Source organism: Micromesistius poutassou (genome assembly GCF_964030765.1).
Source record: "Micromesistius poutassou genome assembly, chromosome: 9".
NCBI lineage: Eukaryota > Metazoa > Chordata > Actinopteri > Gadiformes > Gadidae > Micromesistius > Micromesistius poutassou.
Genome location: NC_140279.1, coordinates 14017426 through 14042350, shown reverse-complemented (window position 1 = coordinate 14042350; position 24925 = coordinate 14017426). Strand labels below are relative to the sequence as shown.

General features: G+C 45.8%; 1 protein-coding gene across 2 annotated transcripts; it reads right to left on the bottom strand.

Moving 5' to 3' along the window:
* Positions 1 to 591: 591 nt before the first annotated feature.
* On the bottom strand, positions 592 to 24671 carry rubcn (rubicon autophagy regulator). Of its 2 annotated transcripts, XM_084473085.1 has the most exons (21): positions 24469 to 24671; positions 22679 to 22832; positions 21965 to 22048; positions 21495 to 21654; positions 20848 to 20954; positions 20439 to 20637; positions 18220 to 18639; positions 16736 to 16831; positions 16374 to 16489; positions 16007 to 16205; positions 15011 to 15115; positions 13993 to 14070; positions 12365 to 12422; positions 11622 to 11754; positions 9558 to 9703; positions 8779 to 8843; positions 7461 to 7699; positions 6808 to 6869; positions 6532 to 6685; positions 5909 to 6002; positions 592 to 2477 (listed from the first exon to the last, which is right to left on the bottom strand). In XM_084473085.1, the coding sequence occupies exons 1-21, from the start codon at positions 24588 to 24590 to the stop codon at positions 2341 to 2343; spliced, it is 2928 nt and encodes a 975-aa protein (XP_084329211.1). In that variant the 5' UTR covers positions 24591 to 24671; the 3' UTR covers positions 592 to 2340. The 2 variants fall into 2 exon arrangements, with proteins under 2 accessions (XP_084329211.1, XP_084329212.1); XM_084473086.1 differs by lacking the exon at positions 13993 to 14070.
* Positions 24672 to 24925: the final 254 nt, after the last annotated feature.

Sequence of the window (24925 nt, the reverse complement as noted above, 5' to 3'; positions counted from 1 at the left end):
GCTGTTGTGTTAATTATTGGATTTGAGTAGAGTTATTCAACTTCGCTCAATATGACTGAAGCTATCTGGTTGTTTATGGGAATCTCTTGAATAATAATGCAATCATAAATGGTAACTGGACCACATTTATATCTGGCTTTTTGAAACCCGTGGCCACATAGAGCGCTTTAAAACGATTGCCTCACTTTCACACATACATTCATATAACAACGGTCATGACGGTCAGCTATCTCGTCGGGAGCAGTTGGGGTTAGGTGTCTTGCTCAGGGACAGGTATGTTTTGTGTAAGACAGTATGCACTACCTTCCTCAGAAGAATATACCACAGTAAAAGCATCTTATAACAGAAATGTGTTGGTGTTATTTTGTGCATATGTACCGGTTCTATGACCTGATTATTTTAACTGTTTTATCCTTCCCCAACACAGAATTAAAGCTATTCAAAGTGACTTGGATCTTGGCAATAAATGTTGACTAATTGGTCTGTCGAACAAGATTGGTTTTAAATCCAATATTGTATGTATGATGCCATCCTAATTTGGAGTAATTTAAAAACAGCTCCCACAACATTAACAGTCAGGGCAGTCTTTAATTCTCAACATGTTACAGAACAAAAGCCAAATGAACACATGTTATCATCAAAATAAAAGCATTCAACAATTTTATTTACAATATCTTTTCTCTTAGTGCACTTCACATCCTTGTACAAAAGGCAGGTCGATGAACTAAGAAAGCGCCCTGGCAAAGAGGAACAGATTCTACTTTATGTTCAGTGAATATGAGTACAGTGCTTTTAAAAGAGTGTTAAGACTAAACACACTAAGTAATTGACGTCTATATATGCGGTTATCGTGTAAAAACATCCAGTCGGTTCCATTGGAGAGGGGATAGTTTCCCTAGCTGTTACAATTCAAATCAGATTATGCAATCCCTGATCTAAAGACTACTGACGTATCATTAGCAAAGGCTTATAAAATGTTACTCATTCTGGAAAAAGTTTAGTACTTTGGCCAATAAAAGTATTGTTAAACACAGCCCATCAGATCTGTGGAAGATAAAAATCACTTACAATCGGAATTACTTAATTTCATATCTCCATGTATTCAATCTGAATTTAATTAATTTTCAAAAGAAAAAATGAAACCTGAAAAAATCATACTACTTTCGTTACAGACGACATCTTATGGAACGTGAATTTGTGTCTCCTGCCAAGGGGTGAATTATTGAATATGGTTGTGCCATCCCAGTGACTCAAAGTGTGACAGCATTTGGGTTAATTAAAAGCCCTGAATAAGTCTCCCTGCTCCACACTCTCCTCCTGAAAATAAGATCAGTGCAAAAAATAACTACATGTTAAGATGAGTGGTCCCACACAAAATCAAGTTAAATGTTACATTCTCAAATCAGATAAGTGCAAATTATTGGTGCACAGCAAGTACACACACACACACACACACACACACACACACACACACACACACACACACACACACACACACACACACACACACACACACACACACACACACACACACACACACACACACACACACACACACACACACACACCTCCAATTAATCTGGCGATTGTGCACAAATATTTTCAAAGTTTACCTACATTAGCTACCAGAGGCACATTAGCGTGGCTAAAAACCCACAAAAAAACCAAGACAATAGGCGACAGTAAAAGGAAAGAAAAGACACCCTTACCCCCAACACCTTCAAAATAAAACGACTTGGAACGCATTGGGAACGACCCCCAAAAGAACTGCACCTAAATAAGCAGGGAAGTTTGGAACTTGCCTTCCAAGCAAATTAACTGGATCATAGGATGAAACTAGAAGCATAGGAGGCATAGTGCCAGGAGTCAGAGGACATCCAAAAAGCTGCACTTCTGGTAGAAGAACGTTCCTCCTTGGAAATGTGTGCATGTGATGCTAGAATGTCTTCTCGTCAGAATGATTTCTTTCTGAAAACAGGACGGTACCAAAAAGGCAGAGGGACGTCTGGAAAAAGTTTATAAATCTGATTAGCCCATACATGTCTCAGTAGATATTTCCCCCCCCTCCCTCCATATAATCTCATGTGATGATAATCAGTCCTGATGCAATCAACCATGTGCTACTCCCGATGCGGAAAAATAATTAAACTCTTGTTTTTCTCCTGCAGGAAGAACAAAACCCGGCCCGGGAAGAGAAGTCAATCTCCCAGCCCGGGGAGACCGGTCCGTCTCTACAATCAAAAGTCGTGGCGTTTTTGCTTTTCTTTATATTTATATTTATATGTTCTTTATATTTATATATTCTATACAACCGACGTTGATCTTCTCCACGTTCTCTCTCTACCCCCCGCCGCCCTCGTCCTCTTGCTCCTCCATGTTCTTGCGGGCCATGCGCTCGCGGCGCGCGGCTAACCGCTGGCACCGCGGACACTCCTTGCCCGCACGGAAACAGCCGCGATGGTAGCAGGCGTGGCACTCTGGAGAACAAGAAGAAGAGAGGGGAGAAGAGAAGAAGAGAGGGTTAACATTGACCCCGAAACGCAAAAGTAGCTTGTCAACAGTGCGAGGTCTCCACCACCCGGTGATCCACCACCCGGTGATCCACCGGGGCGCTCCGAGGTCTCCATTTGTGACGGGCTGGTGCCCTCTACAGGGCTCGGTGGTGGAGAAGAATGACAAGTACAAAACGCCCCACGGAGGATCCTACCCTCCGTAACCAAAGCAAACAGATGAGTTCAACAACCAGTTGAACCACTTTGACGAACAAGGAGAGACAGAGGCAGGGAGAGGCCAAGTGATGTCACCAGAGCAGAGCCTATCACAGGCCGGCGTGGGACTATAAAAGAAGAAGAGGTTTGCCACAGCGGGGCAGAAGGCTGGAGGAGCAGGTAGGGGTGGACCACAGAGCACCTGAAGCTAGTTTCAACCTGTCCCGACTGAAAGCCTTTTCCACACTAAGAGCCCAGACACACCTTCCACACTTATAGAAGATATATTGTTAAGGAAAGTCCACTACTCTCGTTCTTACAAACACGTATAATGAGGTGACGAGCAAATGTTGTTTTTTTTATGGTTTTTATTTCATACTCACACAGAGATGAAGATGAAAAAATTAAAATAACATGCCACACACACAAAAAATAAAAATAATAAATAACATTTATTGTAAAACCAATAAAGCATGAGCAACAGTTGCTCCTCTCAAAAGCCTACATAATAACGTGCCAACTATTAACACTGCATGGATCAATTACAGCAACTGTCAATTCTGCAAGTTCCAGCTATTGTATTGCTTTATGTCTTATTGTTTTATAGGTTTCAGCAACGCCATAAACTTATGTATATGTTTAGCACCTTCAACAAGACTTTTTTCCTCCAATTTAAAATTCTGTTTGTGTCTGAAGGCTCGGATAGGATTTCTACTCAATTTCGCTGTACTGTAAAATGATTATAATTCTATACAAAAAAAAATATCATAGGTGGACCTTTAATTGATTTCAAATTGAAAATCAAGACCAATGAAACAGCAATGAAACTTAATACTCTTGACTTGTGGAACAACTTAACTACCATTGCGAACCTGAAATAGCTTACACCGCAGGAAAGATAATCAATCTTGATCATCAACTTGATAAGATCATCTTTATCTTTCACAATGCAGCACAGGCAGACCAAACCCAGAACAGTATTTCCACTCAGCATGCAAAGTCTATTTAAATATCTATCAGCAGCCAACTGCCAAGAGGAAACCCATGCTAAGACAGAACAGTCCGGCAGTTCAACAACTGCACAGACAGACACAACACACCAAGACCAGCGACACCAGAGCTCTAAACACCCAAACCACCACAGTGCCAAGTATTCAATGCTAGCAAGGAGGGAAGGAAGGAAGAAAGAAAGAAAGGGGAAAATGGATGGGAGAACACAAAACCAGACATACGATACACACACACACACACACACACACACACACACACACACACACACACACACACACACACACACACACACACACACACACACACACACACACACACACACACACACACACACACGAGGACAGTGACGCAGGGCTGCAGCATTCATTGAATAAAAGCCCCAACGTACATTCTGTAGAAACTGTATATTTTCAACTTTTAAATTGAAAAAAAAATCTAACCGCTAAAGTCAAAAGTGTGTGTCATCAAATGGTGCATTAACCTGAGATATCACTGAGGTATGGATCCAATAGATGAGGTCACCCATAAAGAAATTAAAACCAGGAAATACCCAATCAAACATAATCGTTACAAATTAATGATTGTCGTTTGTTTTTGGGTTCATAGCTGATTAAAAGGTGCAATTCAGTACTGTCTCTTGTACCACCTCCCACCCCCAGGTGCCCACCAGGTGGAGCAGGTCTTTTAAACCAAGTCCTGCATCCAGAACCTCACCCATGGTTCAACCCTGAACCTTCCACTCCTCAACATCTACTGTTCCCCATCGTCCACGAGAGGACATTCCTCGGTGTCCTCCGAAGCCCTGACGTCTCCCCCCCCCGCCTCGTCTCCATCACAGGGCTCTGACCCATCCCCACCTCCCGGCCTGTCCCTGTCCGGCCTCCTCTTCCCCGGCCGCCCCTGGCTCACCCTCCTGGCATGCCGAGTCTTGCGTGACCTCCAGCTCTTCTGACCGCCCCCGGCCCCTTCTCCTGGCCCCACTTTCTCTACATCCGCCTCCCTGTTCTCCTCCCGCTCTCCGGTTGGCTCTCCTCCTACTCCTCCTCCTCCTCCGTTTTTCCCTCTGGAGAAGAGGAGTTGCAGGCCGGCAAACCTCCCTGCTTTGGCTGCGCCGCCATGGGCTTTCCCCGCTACACCGGCCCCCGAGACCTGCTCCTCCTTGCCCCCGGTGCTCTGGGCTTTATCCGGCACCCCTTCCTCTAGTGCATCAACCTTCTCCTCCTCCCGCTCTGTGTCCATTTTGGAGAGGTCTTTTCCATGCTTCCTCAATGACGGCAACTTCCAAACAGCCTTCCCTACATCTTTCCCTCCCACGTCACCTTGTGTTTTGCCATCGCTAGCTTTCGGTGCTTTTTCCCCCATCCCTTCCTTTGCAACCGCCCCCTCCTCCTCACTCTCATTGTCTTCTTGGGAGAACCCTATTCCCAGCTTCTTGAACCCCGATACCATCCAAACAGCCTTCCCCACATCCCCTTGTGTTTCGCCCTCGCTGGCTTTCGGTACTTTTTCCTCCATCCCTTCCGTTTCGACCGCCCTCTCCTCCTCACTCTCAGTGTCTGCTTGGGAGAAACTTATCCCCAGCTTCTCAAACCCTGATATCTTCCAGAAAGCCTTCCTCTCCTCCTTCCCGACCCCTCCTGCGTCTCGTCCTCCCGCCTCACCCTGCGTCTCGCCGTCGCTCGTCTGGCTGTCGCTGCGCTCTCTCTTGGAGAACACACTGACCAGCCGGTCTATCCCGAGCACCCTCATGAGGTTGACCTTCTCCGTCCTCGCCTTCTCATCGCCGCGCTCTCCGCCAGCTTGAACCTCCGTTGGGTCCGGCTCAACGCCTTCCTCCTCTTTCCTTCCCTCCGCTTCCCCTGTACTTTCCACCTCTGACCTGTCCTCGCCCGTCCCGCCGTGTCCGACCTCTGACCCGTCCTCCCCCGTCCCTCCCTGGCCGATCTCTGACCCGTCCTCCCCCGTCCCTCCCTGTTCTCCCCATACCTCCCACTCGTCTTCGCTGCTCACCACCGCCCCCTTGTGTCCCCTCTCTTCCCCGCCCTCTCCCTCCCTCTTGTCCTGCAACAGAGCCCTGGCCAGCCTACGGGGCTTGGGGAACTTCCAGTCTTTCCAGGAGGGGGCGGGGAAGGGATTGGGGGAGGGGGCCTGAGGGCGGCCCAGGCCGGCCGCGTGCGGATGGGGCTCACCTTCGCACCGCTGGCACTTGTTCAGGTCAAAGGGGAAGATGATGTCTTTGCCGTTGCCGCAGAACTCGCACACAAAGCCCTTGGCCTGGCACAGCTGAGGAGCACACACAGAAACACAGAGGGGATTCAGCTTACTGAATGAATGAGTGAGCCAGTGTGAGTACAGCTTAAGGAATGAGTGAGTGAACCAGTAGGAGTACAGCTTAATGAATGAATGAGTGAGCCAGTGTGAGTACAGCTTAAGGAATGAGTGAGTGAACCAGTAGGAGTACAGCTTAATGAATGAAAGAGTGAGCCAGTGCGAGTACAGCTTAATGAATGAAAGAGTGAGCCAGTGCGAGTACAGCTTAATGAATGAAAGAGTGAGCCAGTGCGAGTACAGCTTAATGAATGAATGAGTGAGCCAGTAGGAGTACAATAAAAAAAAAAGTAAAGTAAAGCCAACATATGTTCCTGTACTGTCAAACTTCAATAATGAACGGGATGTCTTTGGATGTTTGTTCTGTACATATGGATGTCTTGGGATGTTTGTTCTGTACATATGGATGTCTTTGGATGTTTGTTCTGTACATATGGATGTCTTTGGATGTAAATAAGAGAGATGAAGCGCGACGCAGTCTTACCACACAGCCAGCTACGTGCGTGGAACCATGCTTCAGTAGCTCCTTGAGCCGGGGGACCAGATCCCCGTTGCGCACGGCACTGAGGTCGTTGAGGGAGAAGAGGTGGAGGTCCTCTGTCAGGTGACCTGGAAGACTGTCAAACTGGTCCAGCACACTGGGGAGGAAACACAAACGCACACATACCAACATGATACAGTCAGCATACTGAGTTTACACAGTGTAAATACATTTTTTATGTGGTGACTGACGTTTAACGCTTTGCACACAAACACTTACTCTCTGGCGAGGCGGCAGGTCTTGAAGAGGTTTTTCATGTGAAACAGCTGCACCCTCAATACCTAGAAAAAGATGTAGACTTCATGATAACCTGTGTGCGTGGAAACTCAAAGGGTTTCTTCAGGCTTTTTCGCCTGCGTGACGCATGATGTCAATTCAAGGTATTATTAGGCATTAGCTCCACAACTCAACCCAATAAACCTTCATGACACTGCAAACATGAATCTATCCATGAATCTATGTTATAAACTACGTTAGAAAGGCAAAATCCAATAACAAGAATTCAGCCTATTTTACATTTTGCAGTTACTTACTACAGAACCGTTTTGTTCAGAATAACCTTTCCTCATCCGCCGGGCTTGTAGATGAACCAGTGTCATAGGGTTTACCTAGCCATCTATCCATATTTGATGTACCAGGGCACGGGTAGAAGGCTCAACTAGCCCAGATGAGTTGACCTACCTGTGCTCTGTTACATCAAAGTAACCGACCATAACGAATTGCAACAGCGACACCCGTGTTTGTCCTATGATCCCTCCTCTGTTCAAAAGGGTCCATTATCCGGGACCCAACGATCCTGTGTAAGACCTTCTCTCCCCCCTCCGCCCCCCCGTCTCCCTCGTCTCCCCCCCCTCCCTCCCCCCGGCACTCACCCGAACCGCCTCCAGGGCCTTGACCTTCTTGTACAGGCCGCTGTTGATGTCGTTGGGGTTGAACAGCGGGTCGCCGGCGATCTTGCTCAACAGGTCCCGGGCAAAGTTGCTGACGTAGTACTTGCCGAAGTCCCACTTGCGGAGCACGCGGCCCGGCACCACCGCCTGGGCGTTGTCGTGGCAACACTGGCAGAAGTAGCGGCCCAGGTACTCGCAGTAGCGCAGCCGCTTGATGTAGTCTGGGGGAGGGGGGGGGGTAGGGATGGGGATCGTTAATATTTATTATCGATAGTATCGATACCTTTATCGATACTCCTTATCGATCCGAGTCTTTATCGATACCACTATCGATACTTTTCTATTATTTGGTGGAAAGACGACGCAACAATATGTTTTTAACAGAACTGGTATTGCTTTTATTGCTTAACAAGTGAGCATAACAAAAACGTTTCTAGCCTTCATGTTTTTAGTGATTAGGAAAATATTTAGGAAATAAATAATTGTATTTTAAATTAAATTTCATTTTTAATAAATATTGGCATCAGTAGTTTAATTATATATTTTAAAAAGATCTATACGGAACTATACAACTATATTACTCATGTCATCTCGCCAAAAACTCAATTTCCCTTTTCTTTACGTTACACTTGAACGCATCATGATAACCTAATAGTCGTTTTACTGAGCCAACCTGAACACATCATCACGCAGCACGTCTGAAACTTTATTTACTTTTCAAGCTAACTAGCTTGTATGCTGCCGATTACAACGCGGATTTCACAATTGGATTACTATTTTTTTTTATTTGATTGATTAGAATTAAGTGCTGTGACGCGACTCAAAGGACACACAATTACGTTACAGGACCTACGGGAGAAAAAAAACCAGACAAGACTCAATAGCGGTATCGATAAGCCCAAACGTTATTGATATTCGGATTTTGAATAAAGTGGAACCGGGTCCTTGATAGAACCGGGTTTCGATCCCCATCCCTGGGGGGGGGGGGGGGGGGGGTCTACCAAAATGGAGGGGTTTAGAACCAAAATAGAGGCGGTGCTTGATGGTTTTGTGTCAAGAGTTCAAACCAAAAAGGTTAGGGTTTAGGGTTCGCGGTTAGTAAAAAAACATTTTTTTACTAAAAGAGAATCTCTTTTTACCAAGAAATTTTTTTGCAAATGTCTTTCCTTTATGGGGAGGACAGTGGAAATGGATAGCGTTGTTTGTGCCTACATGCGTGTTTGTGAGTCAGAGACACAGGGTGATCCCCCCCAGTCAAATCCTATGTATCCAAATCCCTAGGTAAAGGGTGTTTTCTAACCTGGGTCAACGCGGATGCCACAGCCAGCACAGCGGTGGTTCTGCTTGGTCACCACTATCTTCCTCCTGAAACACATTGACAGGGTGTGGGTGTGAGTAGGAGTGGGTGTGGGTGTGGGTGTGAGAGTGTGTGTGTGTGTGTGTGTGTGTGTGTGTGCGTGTAAGAGTGGTGTGTAGTGTGTGGTGTGCCTGTGTGTGTGTGTCATTGGTTTGAGGCCATTTGAGAATAAGCCAGCTGTTGAATTTCCATGTCTATCTAGGTGAACATAATCGGTGCATGTAAATGAAATAGGATGAATAGCTATTTACATATTTTTGCAATTTTACTGCCTGCAAGTGCTCTGGAGACTTATCTTCATGATAAGCTAATTCAATTGTACTACTTTCCAACAGTCAGTTCATATTCTGTTTTATAATATACCGGTCTGAGCATTTATTAATCTCACCACTGATATCTTGACAGTTAAACTTTACATTCAAGTCATAAAACAGTTACACATTAGGTAATGGGTCTCGTTATTTATTATTATTCTTTTTTAATTGGAACAGAGCCGGCTGTAGAGAGCTTTTGAAGTTGAAGAGAAAGTGTAAATCAGAGAAATATCGATATCTCTTTTCAGCCTCGAAACTCGATCAGCGGTCCGGTGCTGCAGCACTCTGATCAGTTCCAAAGTGCCTGCTCTAGGGCTAGGATTCACACCCACAACGGACACCATTTATGCTCCTTCGCTAACCATATACAGCGCGACATGCGTTAGCCTCCCCAAGCTTGAGACTCACTTGGGCGCCGGGTGGATGTTGAAGATGATCTGGGGCCGTGGGGGGGCCCACTCCAGGTTGCCTCGCACCCGGATCCTCAGCTTGTAGATGTCGGCGTGCTCGCCGTCGTCCGGGGAGATGGGGAGGGAGTCTGGGATGGGCAGCAGCTAGGGGGGTGACAGGGACGAGGAGCGGTTAGGTGGGAGGACTGGGAATACTGGGGATACGGGGTTGCAGTACGGCTGTTAAGAATATTCAAAATTTGATTATAACTTCAAATTAACATTCAAATATATTAGAATGTGAACATTTATATTAAAATGTGATTATTATTTTTTTTAAAGCGCTCCCACGGTTTAGCTAGTCATCGTGCGAACCCTGGGCCGTTGCCCAGCATGACGCAGATAGTTAAGCCATTCCATTACTGGGTCTTCTGGACACATCTCTTCCACCACAGGGAATTTAGTCAATAAAAAGAGGTCAGCACGTGGCTCTCCTTGGGTGGACCGTCTTGTATTTCTGGCCAAAAGCCTTTAAGCTTTTGGCCAGAGGCTTTAAGGCCTGAGGCCTGCCAGTCAGTGACGGTTGACAATGCTGAACCAGTTGAGTCAGTTTTACCTTTTTTTATGCCAGAGTTTAATAGCGCTTTATTGTCCCTGAGTTGTCCCTGAGTAAAACTTCTTTGTTGCCACATTGAAATGCAGGTTCCCAATGGTTTGGTCATTATTTCCTGTTTCATGTTGTTATAATTGTTGTCCCAAGTTGCACAGCAGAGCTCGCTCCGAGCGGTCAATGTCCGTTCAACCAAGAACACGCCGTCTATCAAATTAATCGAGATCCGAAGGATCCTTTCACACAATACTCTTGCTCGGCAAAGATTGACAATTATTATCAAATTGTTCATTTAAACCACTATAAATATAACTTACCCTGTATAAAAATGAGGCTATCGAATCAATCAATCATCAACTATGAATCATTCATTTGATCTCGCTCCGAGAGATCAGTTCTACGGTTTCTAAGTTTTACGGTTTAGTACATCTTTTAATGTTTATTAAAACATTACCTATACAAGTAGTTATGTATGGTTTGAACCCATGCGTTTTTGTAGAAGGAATAACGTCTTTTCTGAGAGCCCTAGTTTGCAGTGTCCCATAATAACAATACTGACGGTAATATAATCCTTGTGAGAACCACCCGTCGTCCTGCTAGCTGCCTCATGAGGACACATTGCCGTGTGACACGGAACATCTCCTTGTCGAGTTCAGTGCTCAAGGACAAGTTTACCCCATTTATAATAATTGTCGGTCGGTAGACATAATGATGTCAACCATATTTAGGTCAATATTAAGTTACATAAATAACCCAGGGGCTGAAGCTGATGCTTGTGAACAATGTTTGCCTCTTTGTAGGAACAACAGTCCTTCAAACTCTGGCTCATGTGTATTTTGTACTTGCCCAACAACAACCCTTCAGGCCCTATTGTTACATTATTGTTGTTATTTTTAATGCAGCAATAACTCTCCGGCATCCAATGCACCAACCATCCATGAGGATCAGTACACAGGCACAGATAATTACCTCGAATTCTGCAGTTTCAAAAGATAAGCATGTGCACACTATTCATCCCTGATGGAAAATAAGGGTTGAAAAGAAACGCAGCATTTTTTCCTGAAACTATGATTATGTTCTACCTGTATGGGAGAATGCATGCATGAGTGAAAGTGCATGTTCATGTGCATACTTGAGTGTGTGTGTGCATGTGTGTGTGCGTGTGCACATGCAAGTGTGTTTGTGTATGTAAGTGTGTGTGCGTGTGCAAGTGTCTGTGTGTTTGCGTATGTAACTGTGTGTGCGTGTGCAAGTGTCTGTGTGTTTGCGTATGTAAGCGTGTGTGTTTGTTTGTGTGTGCAAGTGTCTGTGTGTTTTGCGCATGTAAGTGCGTGTGCGTGTGCAAGTGTCTGTGTGTTTGTGTATGTAAGCGTGTGTTTGTTTGTTTGCGTGTGCAAGTGTCTGTGCGTGTGCGTATGTAAGCGTGTGTGTGTGTGTGTGTGCGTGCATGCGTGCGTGCGTGCGTGCGTGTACCTTCTGCGGAGCGTCATGCTCGGGGACCAGCCAGTCGAGCTCGGACGCAGCCGGAAGCTGCATGCCCTCAAACTGTCTGAGCAGACCCATGGCCACCGACTCAGCAGAGTTGGACTGGAGGAAGGACGGGCAGCTGGAGACACGAGACAGAGAGACAGAGGGACAGAGAGAGGGGAGACGATGGGAGGAGGGACAGTGAGACAGAGAGAGGAGAGACAGAGGGAGAAGAGACAGAGAGAGGTGAGGATGAGTCATGACATTCTTAGCATTCAGAATCAGCAGAAACAGGTTGTGATTACACTGGCCACATGCTTTGTTTTGCCCTGTGATGGCTGATTAACTAAGTCAATAGACTACAGGGATGACTAGAGGTCAGCTATGCGGATTAACCACAGACTATAAAAAGGATGAATTGCTAATTGCTTACTGTTCAGAGTTGTACAGATCTAAAACATGACTGACAGACGGACTGACATGTATAGAGATGTTTAGATATCAATAATGACGTATAGACATGGGGATGATATAATGGATATAAATGATGTCTGAAAGAGCTATAGATGTATAGAGAGAGGTTTAGATGTCATTGACAACGTATAATAATACATCAGATAAATACATTGTATTTAGTGCGATATCAATCTTGTAAAGTGAAGATGTGATTGATGATGACCAAAAGAGGTAGAGACGGGTGCTGTATAGAGATGGCAGTAGTCAGACATAGATATGGATGTACTACTTACATGGAGTCTGAGCTGAGGAAGGACTTGGTGGAGGTAACGCTACGCTTGATGTCGGCTTCTGAATAACACAAGGAATGAAGACACAGCCAATAGAAAACAGCCACACGTTAGTTGTGGACAAAGTTAAAAAGAGATCAGGACAGTTGCTGGTGTTTACAGTGCAGTCTCTTACATGGTTCATATGAAAATGTACTTTATTATTTTCTCACAAACCACAAATAGAATGTAGGTTGCTTGGCCCATTGGATGGTAGAACGGTAAGTAAGATGATGAGGAATCAGGTCAATGTTTTCAATGACTAAGAACCGTTAATAAACGTCTTTCCTTCTTCTCATAAAGACTTTATTATGTACTTTACTATGGCCTTTATCACTCGTTGTATTGTTGCTCTGTAACCGAGTATTTTATGAACTCTGACCTTCCTTGAAATGGATGAAGCACCTAGCATCTAAAGCAGGATTACAAGACTGCTTTTAAATAGTTGATCAACTATACATATTTAATAATGATATGAAACTGTAGAATGCAGTGCTACTACGACCAATTCCAGGGATTTAAGAATCGCTCAGAGTGCAAGTCAGCAAGTTTGGAGTAATTAAAAAGTTATTTGTTGCATAGAAAAGGTTAAAAAGGGTGCTGTAGGTAAGCTCTCAGAGCTAGAATTTGTATGTCTTTTTTTGACATGCCACATTTTTTTTTTTCAGACCAATCAGATACGAGCGGCTTCGGGATTGCCGATTGGTTCAGAGAATCCACCTTTCCTGTCAATCAGAGGTGCCTGAATGAAACACTCATACAATTCTCAATGGTGGAGAAGTGTAGGGAGAGGGAGGGGACTACTTTTGGGCTGATTTATTTTCCACTTTACCACACTGAAATCCTTACTACAGCACATATAAGGGTTGAAGAGAGTAGGTCAAGTGTCGGGAGGAGGCTCAAAGCTCTGTGGAAGGAGGTTTACGATCGGATGAATGGATGACAGATGGAAGAAAGAATTGTGCTTAAGGTGGGGGTTAGTAAATGAACACTGGGCTGGGAAGGTGAACAAACAAAAGACACTAACTACTACTACTACTCGCTAATCCGACCCCAGCAGCCTTCCTACACCTCCCCTGTAGCAACGTCCATTTGCAGATCACAACACACATCTACCACAAAAAAGCCAAGGCGGCTGAAGCCAGGAGGAGACCGACCTGGATCCAAACTGAAAACCCTTCCTCCTTGGTTTCTATCGACCAAACCCCCTAACATGCTCATCTAAGAGCAACACCTGTTTCCGTGTCATAGAAACAGGTGGATTCCAGCCAGCTGCATGTAAAATAATAGCGGTGAGATCCCCCTTCAGTGAGCATCACACTCATCCCAGAAATGACACTTGCATTTCCTGCAGTCGTACCTCACTACACATGCCTAGACATGTATTGACATACATCATCCTGTATCCCTTTGTGTACTTTTGTTCACACAAAAGAGATAAGGGAATTTAAAAAACCCTAAAAATTCTCAGTTTGGAATCAAGCCGCAAACCTCGTCTGAAAAGCTCACGTTGTTAGGGTTGTTAGAAAGGTTTGCTATGCAGCCATCCTGCCACCTACACCCCGCCCCCCCCTCCCCCACCCTATAGATACCTGAGAAGAGCGATGCAAGTGACAAGGTGAGGCCTCTCTGAGAAGCCACCAGCAAGGACTGGCCATCACAGCCGTCATCTGAGAGACACAAAACTAACACTCAGCTCCCACCACCGGCACCAGCGCACACACACACACACACACACACACACACACACACACACACACACACACACACACACACACACACACACACACACACACACACACACACACACACACACACACACACACACACACACGGGCAGCGCATTTGCCTCACACCTTGTAAAACCTGCCCTGGGTATTTAAAGCGCCCCTATGTAGGTTGCATTTCTAGAAGCATTGGCGTGTTCACCTTGGTGGCGTGTATACCTCTCCTGCCAGCCTGATACCGACCACAGATTACACTTCCTGGTCTTGTCACCACCACCTGGTCTTGTCACCACCACCAACTCACCACAAGACTGCTTTCCCTACATCTCATTTCCCAGTAAAAGCTGTGTTAAATAGGGAACACTATAAAGCGCTGACATGAATAAAAACTAACACAAACAACTTCCCCCCTGCCCCGCGGTGCGAGGGGAGGAAGTGGATAGAGATGTCAAGTTGAATGTGAAATGGAATGAATGTTGATTTCAGCCGACGACTTGATTTACGATTTGGGAAGGGAAGAAACAGCACTTCAAAACCAGCTTTCTTCCTTAAGATTATCTCATCTCTTTTTGGAATCGATAACCCATGACACCACTGCTTGGAAATGGTGCGAATTGGTACAATGACGTTAACGACACAATACAACACAAAACAATCATCATGTGCATACTTGAACTTGTAGTTCAAGGAAAATATATATTTTTTAAAAGATGCACAACAAAAAATATTCTGTTCCATTTGTGTACGTTATAAAAAAATCGAATGAATGAAACATAGATCTCAATCAAATATAAATCAAAATAAATAAATGGCATTGTAGAGAAGAGCAGCATCCCGGGCCCATCATCCCCCACACCCTCACCACCACCTCGCATCTCCATACCTAGATCGCACTCCTCCACCTCCTCTGCCGACCCGGAGTCAGATAGCCCCTGGGAGGAGTCCCGGGAGCTCCTCCTGGACCCCCCGCTGTCCGTAGAGGGGAGCACTGGAGAGGAGGAGAGGACAGGAGGAGAGGAGGAGAGAAGAGAGCCGAGGTCAGTAGCCGTGTAGAGAGAGTATCTTCACAGTGTGCATGTGAAGATGTTTCCCCCAAAAACCTCAAGGCCCGGTAATTGTATAATATAATGATAATTACTGATAATGCATTGTATTTATACCTTTTATAACTCTTTCCCATGTGTTTGAAATAAACATAACGATACTATTATATCAAGAAATATGAAAACACACAGAGGAAACATTGAGAGGACATTATTGTAAAAAGTTGTTTCAGAAAGGCACGGGTTCGGTAAAGTTCTAAATTACTTTCCACGCCACTGCATTGGTCGTTGCTGGAGGCACTGGAGCCTCGCCCTAGATTGCATAACCTGAATTCTATCTCTTCCATAAAATGGGCCATAGAACTTTATCAAAAGGATTGCCTCGTATTAACGAGAGGATTCAGGGTCGGCCACCAACGTTTACCTCGAGTTTGTTCAAGTTGCAAATTTGAAATGGGAACTATGCCTGGAAAGGGCATTGTGTAAAATTAAAGAAATTAGTAATATCCTTTGGGACCTGACCCACCACATTCGCAACATGTGGTTAGGTTATATAACAATGTCAGCAAAAAGCCAACAAACCTGTTGTGCACACAATGAATTATGGGGATTTTGCACCAAGCGTTCTGCATGGTCTGTACTTTTAAGTGGGTTTACATCAGCAATGTCCTTAACAGGTTACAGCCAGTAAGCTGACTGTGTTCTGCGGTTAGTGTTGAGTATTTGCTTATGGTTCTGCACAGTTAGCTTACCCTGCTGCGTGGTTAGCTTTCCGTGCCGCGTGGTTAGCTTTCCGTGCCGCGTGGTTAGCTTTCCGTGCCGCGTGGTTAGCTTACCGTGCTGCGCAGAACTGCATGGCGGCAGGTGGCTGCGGCGGATCTGCTGCCTGCGCAGGCGGATCTTCTGCTTGAGCTGCTGGATCTCAGAGTCGCTGTCCTCTTCCTCGTCACCCTCCTCTTCGCGACGCCGAACATTGCACTTCATCAGCTCAATGGCTGCGATCAGCGACTCGGAAATGCTGAAGTGGGCATTTTCCTGGAGGTTGGAGAGAGACATTTGTTGTTGTTTATTTGTAAATACCCGACGCTTGTATTCCAGCTAGGCCTATCCCTTTTAAGCAGTAAGCACAAAAAAAACTTTTTGTCAAAAGTCACACACAGGCAGATTTACTGAAGGAGCTTCATAATGGTTTTCATGAGTTACCTTCTCAAGGTCAGCGCAGCTGCCAAAGTCCTGCTCTGACAGGTAACTGATGAGGCTCTGGCCTTTCGAAGGCTTCCGGAACATTCCGTCAGGAATGCCGCTGTGCTCCGAGCAATCTGACACACACACACAAACATTGTGGTTAAACACTCATGTCACCAGACAAAGCACATAACAGTCTCTCTGGCGATTCTGCACGTAAACTTCCAAAGATCCAAGCTTTGAACCCTTGCTCTCAACTCATTACAACTTAGAAGCTCTTTACATTAAGGGACACACACACACAAAACACCCCTGGGAAATTTCCAGTCCAGTTGCCACTTAGCCCGATCTGAATGTGAAGTAAGGAGCCCTGTACTCACTGGACTCCATATAGAGTGAGCCGGATGCGCTGACATCGCTGCTGTGAGTTGCAAAGGGGTTGTAGTCCTTGATGGAGCAGTCGTCGCCTGCCGACTCTGGCAATCAGAGCAATATACAACAGTCAGGAAAAGCCTCCGGAAACATCCGGAGGAGCACTCCGATCACGTCGATGGAGACATGCAGAATCATTTTCCTTACAGATGACCAAATAAGGGAATTATCAAAGTTGGATGAAACAATATAGCGTTGGGAATGTATTGGCGTACATGCTTTCTGTTGATTCTAGTTTAAGAAAAGGGACTTTGTATGAATGTATGTGTAAAAATGCATCCATGCATGACAGTAAAATGCATGCCTAACAAATACATGAACACAAAATAAGACAACGTCTTCTGTCATAGCTTGACAGAAAGAAAATAGACAAACATTTTCACCAAACGATATCCAATATGGGCCACATTCCAGAGGAGAAACAGAATGCAGGGACAGTGATGACAGAGGAGGATAGCATCAAATGACAGGCCCAGAGCAAGCCTTTCGATTATTGGAAATGGCAGTTGAAGGAAAATACACAAATGCTTACTAAATCCAAGAGCATTTAGCATTCAGCTAATCCTGGTATGCAAAGATACATTAAATACAATGTATCTTTGCATACAAGATACCCTCACCCTTAACTTGACTCTCAAATGGATAATGGATACAGATTGAGGGAGACCCTCTTTTTCAAATTTGCTGAGATTACAAAACAGAAATACAACAATTAACCCCTAAATATTGAGAGAAAATGTATCCAAAAAAATATTTTATCCAAAACCTCAGCATAATCAATTCTAGATTCATACCAAGTATTAGTATACACCACCATACTACACCAAACTAAAAAAACACTGTGTCCTAAACAACCACCCATTAAAGGTGGATCCCTTAAGCAGGCCAATCTGGGGCTGCAGCTGGATTAGTGTGACAAAGCTGATGTGAGGGAGGGGAGGGGGGGGTAACAACTCATCACCATGCAGGATAAAAAATAAAAATAATCACATATGAGGATGGGAGGGTAAAAGGGGCTGAGGTGTGATAACGGAGAGATGGAGCACAGAGGAACTGCACTGCCAACCTGCCACGGGGTCTTCTATTATTATGGTGATTTTCCGGGAACCCCCTCCTTGGCACACAGAGAGGCGGCCCCCCCCCCCCCAGAGAGAGAGAAGGAAAGCAGAAGGGTTACAGAGCAATAGAGAACGAGAGTCAGCTCTCTGTTTCCCTCCGCGACCACAGGGAAACGGGAACCACTCTCTGCACCGACCAGATGCAGGAAACCAGAAAGACGAGAAAGACTTTACAGAACGCTGCGAAGGATCAGAAGTGTGCACACCATTAGCAGGAGCATGTGGTCCTTGCCACTCTGTAGGCAGTGCATGAGTAGCCTTCCGCCCACGCCCATGCTACTGCTACTGCTGCCTCCACCGATTGGCTGACCCACCTTGTCTCTTCTGATCGACGCCCGTGTCGGAGATGGAGCGTATGTGGCCCCTGGTCACCCGGGCCGGCCCCCGCTGACCCTCAGAGAAGGACGAGCGCCGTGGAGGGGGAGGAGCCACAGCCAGGGAACTCCTCCGTGGCGGGGACGGGACCTCAGACTCCGACTGCCCCTGATTGGGGGTGGAGCTTCGGGAGTCGTGGCGACTGCGTTGCCCCAGGTTACCGATGGCCAGGTACTCGGGGCCGTCGTCGTAGTCCCCGTCCCCCGCCTCGGGCATGGGGGAGGAGGAGCGGGAGGACGAGGTCAGCGAGACGAGCGGGGGAACCAGCAGGGGGGCTGCAGGCGGGGCGGGGGCCCGCTCGCCGGCCCCGGCCCCGGGCACCCAGTCAGGGCCCAGGCTGATGGCGGAAGAGGTAGGGTCTGGAAGGAAGAGAATACAGATTCAGATAAGTCTCCTCAAAGCCTCACAACTCAAAGACCTAAGGACCGGTACCTGTAGTCCTGGTATGGTTTCCCTCCCCCCCCCCCGGCACATTGCGTTTCTGGTCGTTTCTTTAGTGGGTGTGGCAAATCCCAATTCTTCCATTCGTTTTATAGGTAGCATTTTGGTGAATTGTGTAACTGACTGTAGAAAGTCAAATACATTTATGGTTCCCTTGAATTTACACGACAAATCAACCCAGATTAAAGGAATTTAGGGGCCATCCACACGGAGACGCTTTTTGGTTTAAATGCAGATGTTTTGCATCGTTTTGGCCAATCGTCCAAACGAATCCTGTAAACGCATCGCATGCAAACTGACTTTTCTGAAACCTGGTCCCAGGGTGAATAAGTTCACAAACGCAGCCCTTGAGTGTTCGTCTGGACGGCCAATACGCATACTTGCGTTTCGATGAGGTCATCGCCACACCCCTCGAGCGTAACCTCTTGTAACCTGTTACGACGTCTCATAACAACAACAATGGCCGACTACATGCTCGTGTTCCTGCTGGAGAAGATATTGTGCCTATTAGGGTTACTATCGCAAAATATTATGCTCCTGTGCCACGCTGAGCAAAAAAGACTGATGGACAACCACATAAGCCACATTTTACATCCACAGCGAAGGGCTACCAGGAGGGCAACTAGGAGATTCACCGTTTCAACTAATTCACCGTTTCCGGTGAATTTCTAAAACTAAAACAGCGCCACCTATACGCCTGGAACATGAAGTAGCGTGTTGAGTCGTATTGAGATGGATCCGTGTGGACGCAAATGTTCTTGATACGATGCCAGGGAAAACGGGGAAAAAAAAGATTGTTTTGGTACGTGTGGACTTGGCCTTAGTCTCAAGGTTAAATTCTTCCTCATACCAGATGGATCCAAAGAGAAAATGTCTGCACTCGAATTACACAATGAGGCTTTGTTTACCAAATCATGTGATGTCGTTACTTAAAAATGGAATGGCAAAGGATCTTTAGCAATCTATCAAAATCCTAAGCAAAAGGCATTCATTTGAACTAGGTCTTCTCCTTAATGTTGGCCAGATTAGGGTTTGGTTTTTTTCCAGCAGTATTCAATGTGCATGAACAAAAAAGCCTTTGTGTGTTTGTGTCAGTCGGCCTATTCACAGCCCGACTGAAGTAGATTCATGGTTATCACATGTCTACATCATCCTCATAATAGTGCACGCACACACACACTCCCAAGCATTACATTATTATTATTAGAAGGCGATGGGTTGTACAGACACCCTATTCTACTAGGGTGTTTTTATGATCCAGTTAGGACCAGGAAATGGATGGTCTACTTATCAAGGAACAGGAGTGCTGATGGAAAACAGACAAAGTGCTGCAGCAGCAACACTTTAAATTCAGCAATGGCAAGTACAACGTGGTCGTTCCTGGGGCCACCTGCACAATACCACCTGCAATAGCAGTGACAATAGCAACTGATTGTAATGTGTGAACATCAAATAAAGCAAAACAAGATGCAGCACTCTGCTTTCTATGTTATAACAGCATCCCACAAAGCACGGTGAGTCTATGGTGACTGGAAAGTGTATTCGAACCAATCAGCTCCCCAGGCACGACCATTTAGATCGGAGGCAATCAGCTGCATTCTCTTGGCCCTCCGTGACACATGACTGTCCCACCTCACTCCCCTTTACCCCTATACCTCACTCCCCTTTACCCCTATCCCTCACTCCCCTCTCTACCCTCCACAACTCCACAGCTCACCGCTGTCTGTGTGGCTGCGTGCGGTGCTCTGTGCCGCTGTCTCGTCACCCTCACGGAGGCAGCCGATGGACGTCGTGAACCTGTGGCTCAGAGACTGGCCCCTGGGGGGCCCGTCGCTGGTGCGCCAGGAGCCCGGCAACACGCACATGCTCTGGGTCTTCAGCAGGCCGATGCAGGGCTGGGACCTCATTGGCGAAAGCTGCACAGAGAGACGAAGGGGGGCAGCGCATTAAGCCCAGGAGGAACTGAGAACACATAAGGAAGTCCCCTGCGTGTTTCGGTTTTTTATGTATTGGGGTCGTTTTGGGTGACTTTTTCATGCATAGTTAAACGTCCCTCATGAATACAAAGTGTCTGTGGTTTTTTTTATTGAAGTTTGAGTGTGTGCGTGCGCGTGTGTGTGTCTTACCGCCAAGGTGTCCACCAGGGCCAGTAGTTTGGGGTTGTTCTGCTCCACGGCCTCCAGACACTGGAACATGGCGGTCACATGGGGCTCACTCAACAGGAAGGCTGAGTCTATCGCCATGGAGAGGACAGATGGGTACGCATCAGAAATCCAAACCTAGTGGTTAGGGTGTTTCTCTCCATAACAACAGTTTCTGTGCTTGAACCATGTTGTCAACAGTTTAGCTGTAGAAGGCCCGCTTGAACAACCTGCGCTAAGCCCTACTACGCCTATGACTATGTCTTTTAGCTTTTTACAAAGCATGCATGCTTTAATCATTTGCACGCACTCTTTAAGAATGAAGAAAGGACATGTTAAGAATGGGAAGTCATCTCAAATACTTACTTATGTCACTACTTATGTCTTAATATGTGATACAAAAGTAGGCTGTTTGTACACCTGACAGTTTTCTGAGGTGGAGCTCAGGCCAGGCGCTAACCGAGCACTGTAGGGCAGGGGGCGTGTGCAGTGACTTCTTTAAAGGGTGCGTGAGACTTCTTTAGAAGGGTGAATTAGGCTTATAAAAACGCCCACAAGCTTTACAAAACAAATACATCCAGGTCACCAGTTCTGTTTAAGTGAGTGGGCTTCACAGGGGCCGGTGGACGTACCGTTGTAGTACTTGCGGGTGTGTCCCTGGTGTTTCAGCAGGGGCCGGAGCTGGACGGACAGCATGTGCACCTGCAGGCTGTGGAGGAGCCACCGTTCCGCCTTGTAGCTCTCCCCTCCACCCTGGGACCCGCTGCTGGGCACGGGCTCCAGCGAACTGAACTGTGGACCCAGACGGGAATGGGACAGGTTGAGAAGGGGTAAGGAAAAGTGAAAGAGAGACCAGGAGACAGATGGAGACAGAAAGAGAAAGAGACCGAGAGAAAGATTAGAGAATAGACGACAGGAGTGAGACGAAAGAAAAACATTTTAGCTTAGGATGAAAAGAATGAAAATGACTATTACTGTGCTCCATCTGACTTGGTGACTTAATTTAAATCCAACCTCCAGAGTCGAAGCATGCAACAACATCAGTGTCGTGGAATGTAATGGAGTGAACTTAAGAGGTGACCGGATGAACAAAGTGACGTACCTGCTCAACGTGTGAAGCCAGGTGTGGGCTTATATACCGCACACACCACACAAACGGCCAGTAATCCCTCTGCTTGTAATATACCTGCAACACAAGATCAGGGTTTGCATACAAATACATTTCAGATGTTGCAAACACCAAAAGAGAAAAGGGGATTCAAAAAGGCACATTGTGGCCAAATGTCTGGAACTTTCCCTTTGCATTTAACAATGTCTCTTCAAGTGTGAGAATTTCAAGTGTATAGCGATGTTACACAATGGACTATAATATGATAAATGATCTATTAATGCCAGATATAGTTGGAATATTTCACCAAAACAAGTATTAAAGCTACATCAAAAATGCTGAAGCTCTAACATAATTGCAATGCAACAACAAACGATCATAGTCTACATTGTTTCCTATTGGTCTCCTGATGACTATTGACCTACTGAAGACAGGGCAGACATAATGGAGCATGGTGGACTGACATTAGGCACTTTCTAAGTACGAAGTGCTACCGCGAGTATCTATGTGCATGTAAATAAAATTAGACAAAACGAATGTTGATGAAATGTCCTCTCTTAAAACATTGTCAGTTGAAATGGCGTCACATCCTACATCAGGATTTTAAACATTTCAAAACAGTGTGTGTAACCGTGGCCACCACAACAACAAACGCCCAGCCCTTTTTGTTGTCCGCCGTCCCGGCCAGGCCGTGAGAGGAGGACCCACCTGCTCATTAGTCAGCCCGTGACTGAGGATGTTGTTCATGTCCTTGTGCAGCCGCTGCAGGCCACCGTAACGCGACCATACATTGGGGTTGGTGGTGGACACCAGGCCCTCCACTGTGGTCTTCAGGCTGGACAGCAGCTTCCAGTGTTCCCTCCTGAGGAGGAGGAGGAGGAGGAGGGGTCAGGAAAGAAGATAGGAGTGGTGAGAACAGATAATCGTTAGGGCTGCTGATGGTGCATCTCAAACTGACTGCTAAGCAACACATGACCATGGTATCTGCGGTGAGTCATGCATTAGGTGCTACACAGGCTGAATAACATGAACTTCAGCTGGCTTGTTCCTTGTCCTCATGAAGCTGTTTTCTGTTTTAAAATGCTGTTTGCTCAAATCCTAGTTTTATTTATACTTAGTTTTTGTATACTATTTCAAGAACAATTTTAGGTTTTGTAATTCTTGATTATGAATGGTTTAATTTACTATACAAAAACACGTAACAAATATAAAGAGAGTTAAATGCTGAAAAGTCCTAGCAATGAGTAGCCACAATGGGAGGCCACGGCAATGCTTTCCTTGTCCAGTTAGAATCAGTTCAAATCCCATTGGGCCAAAACGCAAGCTCATATCCAGGATATCCTATTTTCCCCTGAGGGACCATATAAGCAAAGTGTGATGCTTGATGAAACCCCTGCACCATTAGAAAACAGGGACCAAGTATCTTCTTATTACACCCGAGAGTACATTCATTAAAACTAGGGGACAATAACACACTGTGCAGCAGCATCAGAGTTCAGCTAGCAATATAAAATCTAATTACAGCCTATATCCTACAGAGATAAAAAGAAGACTTAACCTGAGAACATTCTCCTGAAAGCTTCAAGGAGAATGTTTATGCAACAGGCTGTGTGTGTGTGTGTGTGTGTGTGTGTGTGTGTGTGTGTGTGTGTGTGTGTTGACTGAGCCACATTCCTAGAGATTAAGAATGACGTTTAAGGTTGAGGATTACCTTTAACTTGAATGAGGTGAGTCTGCCTGAGCGCTGAAGAAGGCTTATTATCAGAATTAACATCACAATGAAACCATTATTTTGTTGCCTGATCATAATCAAGGCTATATCGTCAAAACCCTCATGGCATGTCACACAATTGAGACTTCTCATCTATGCCTAAATAATTCTACGTTTTGAGGTCATTAACATTTTTTTTGAAAGGTTATGGAGATACATGATGAACTTGCTAAATATCCAATGTAAACACTGCTTTCTCAAAAAATAATATGCAGTACATAGATATAAAAGCATCGGCTCATAGGTAATTAACTACGCCTGTACATTCAATCACAAACTGCAGATAACGACAGCTAATGCGTAGCTCCACAGTCACTTAAGAGTTCACCATATTTTAAAATACAACCACACTTGACCCAATTAGAAAAGGCACCTAAACTGATAGTTTGGTTAAAACCACGTTATGTGTCCTTGTGCTTGTTAGTTACAACCCTATAACAGGGCGTTAAACTCGATGGTGCAAGCTGTCAAAGTTGGCCATGTCAGCCTAGCTAGCCTAGCCTTGTTGCCATAACACTGGTCGGAATACGGGTTAGTTTGTAGAAAATCCTTGCTGTTTGTAGTGTGCTACACCTGTGTAGTCCACCATGCTTAGCATGTATGTAATCCGGTTTGCTGGATACTGTCTCAAAGTTATACATAACTCATAACAGTCACAATCGTCTAGATGCTGAGCTAGCCCCCTAGCTAGCCGAGTGACTCCCCGAGGCCCGCCCCGGCGTCTCACCGGCGCTCCTCGTACTCCCGCTCCGCCGTCCCCTCCATGTCCTCCCGGGGCACCCTGCTGGTACCGTAGCACGACGCCACTTTCCCCTGATCTAGCCCGGTATAAATCCGGGTTGTGATCATTCGCTCGGCTCGCTACGTTGAATCGCGGAAGTCAGACATCGGTGCTCTGCGTAGTAGGAGAATCACAACAGAGAAGGCCGGAGCCGCATGACTAGACTGGCTGTCAGTCGCAAGTGGGCAGGGCTGATTGGGTCGCACTATTTATTATGTTTAATTATATGTGTTTACTTTTTTCTAGGGTAGTAAAGTTATATTTTTGATTTATTTATGTACTCGCTTGGTTTAAGTTGACGTAAATCATTTATTGGGGTGATATTTTTAGCATGTTACAGTGTTTTCCAGAAAGCTCTTGGATGAGTGACCTGATCGATACTGCCACCTGCTGTTCATGTTTG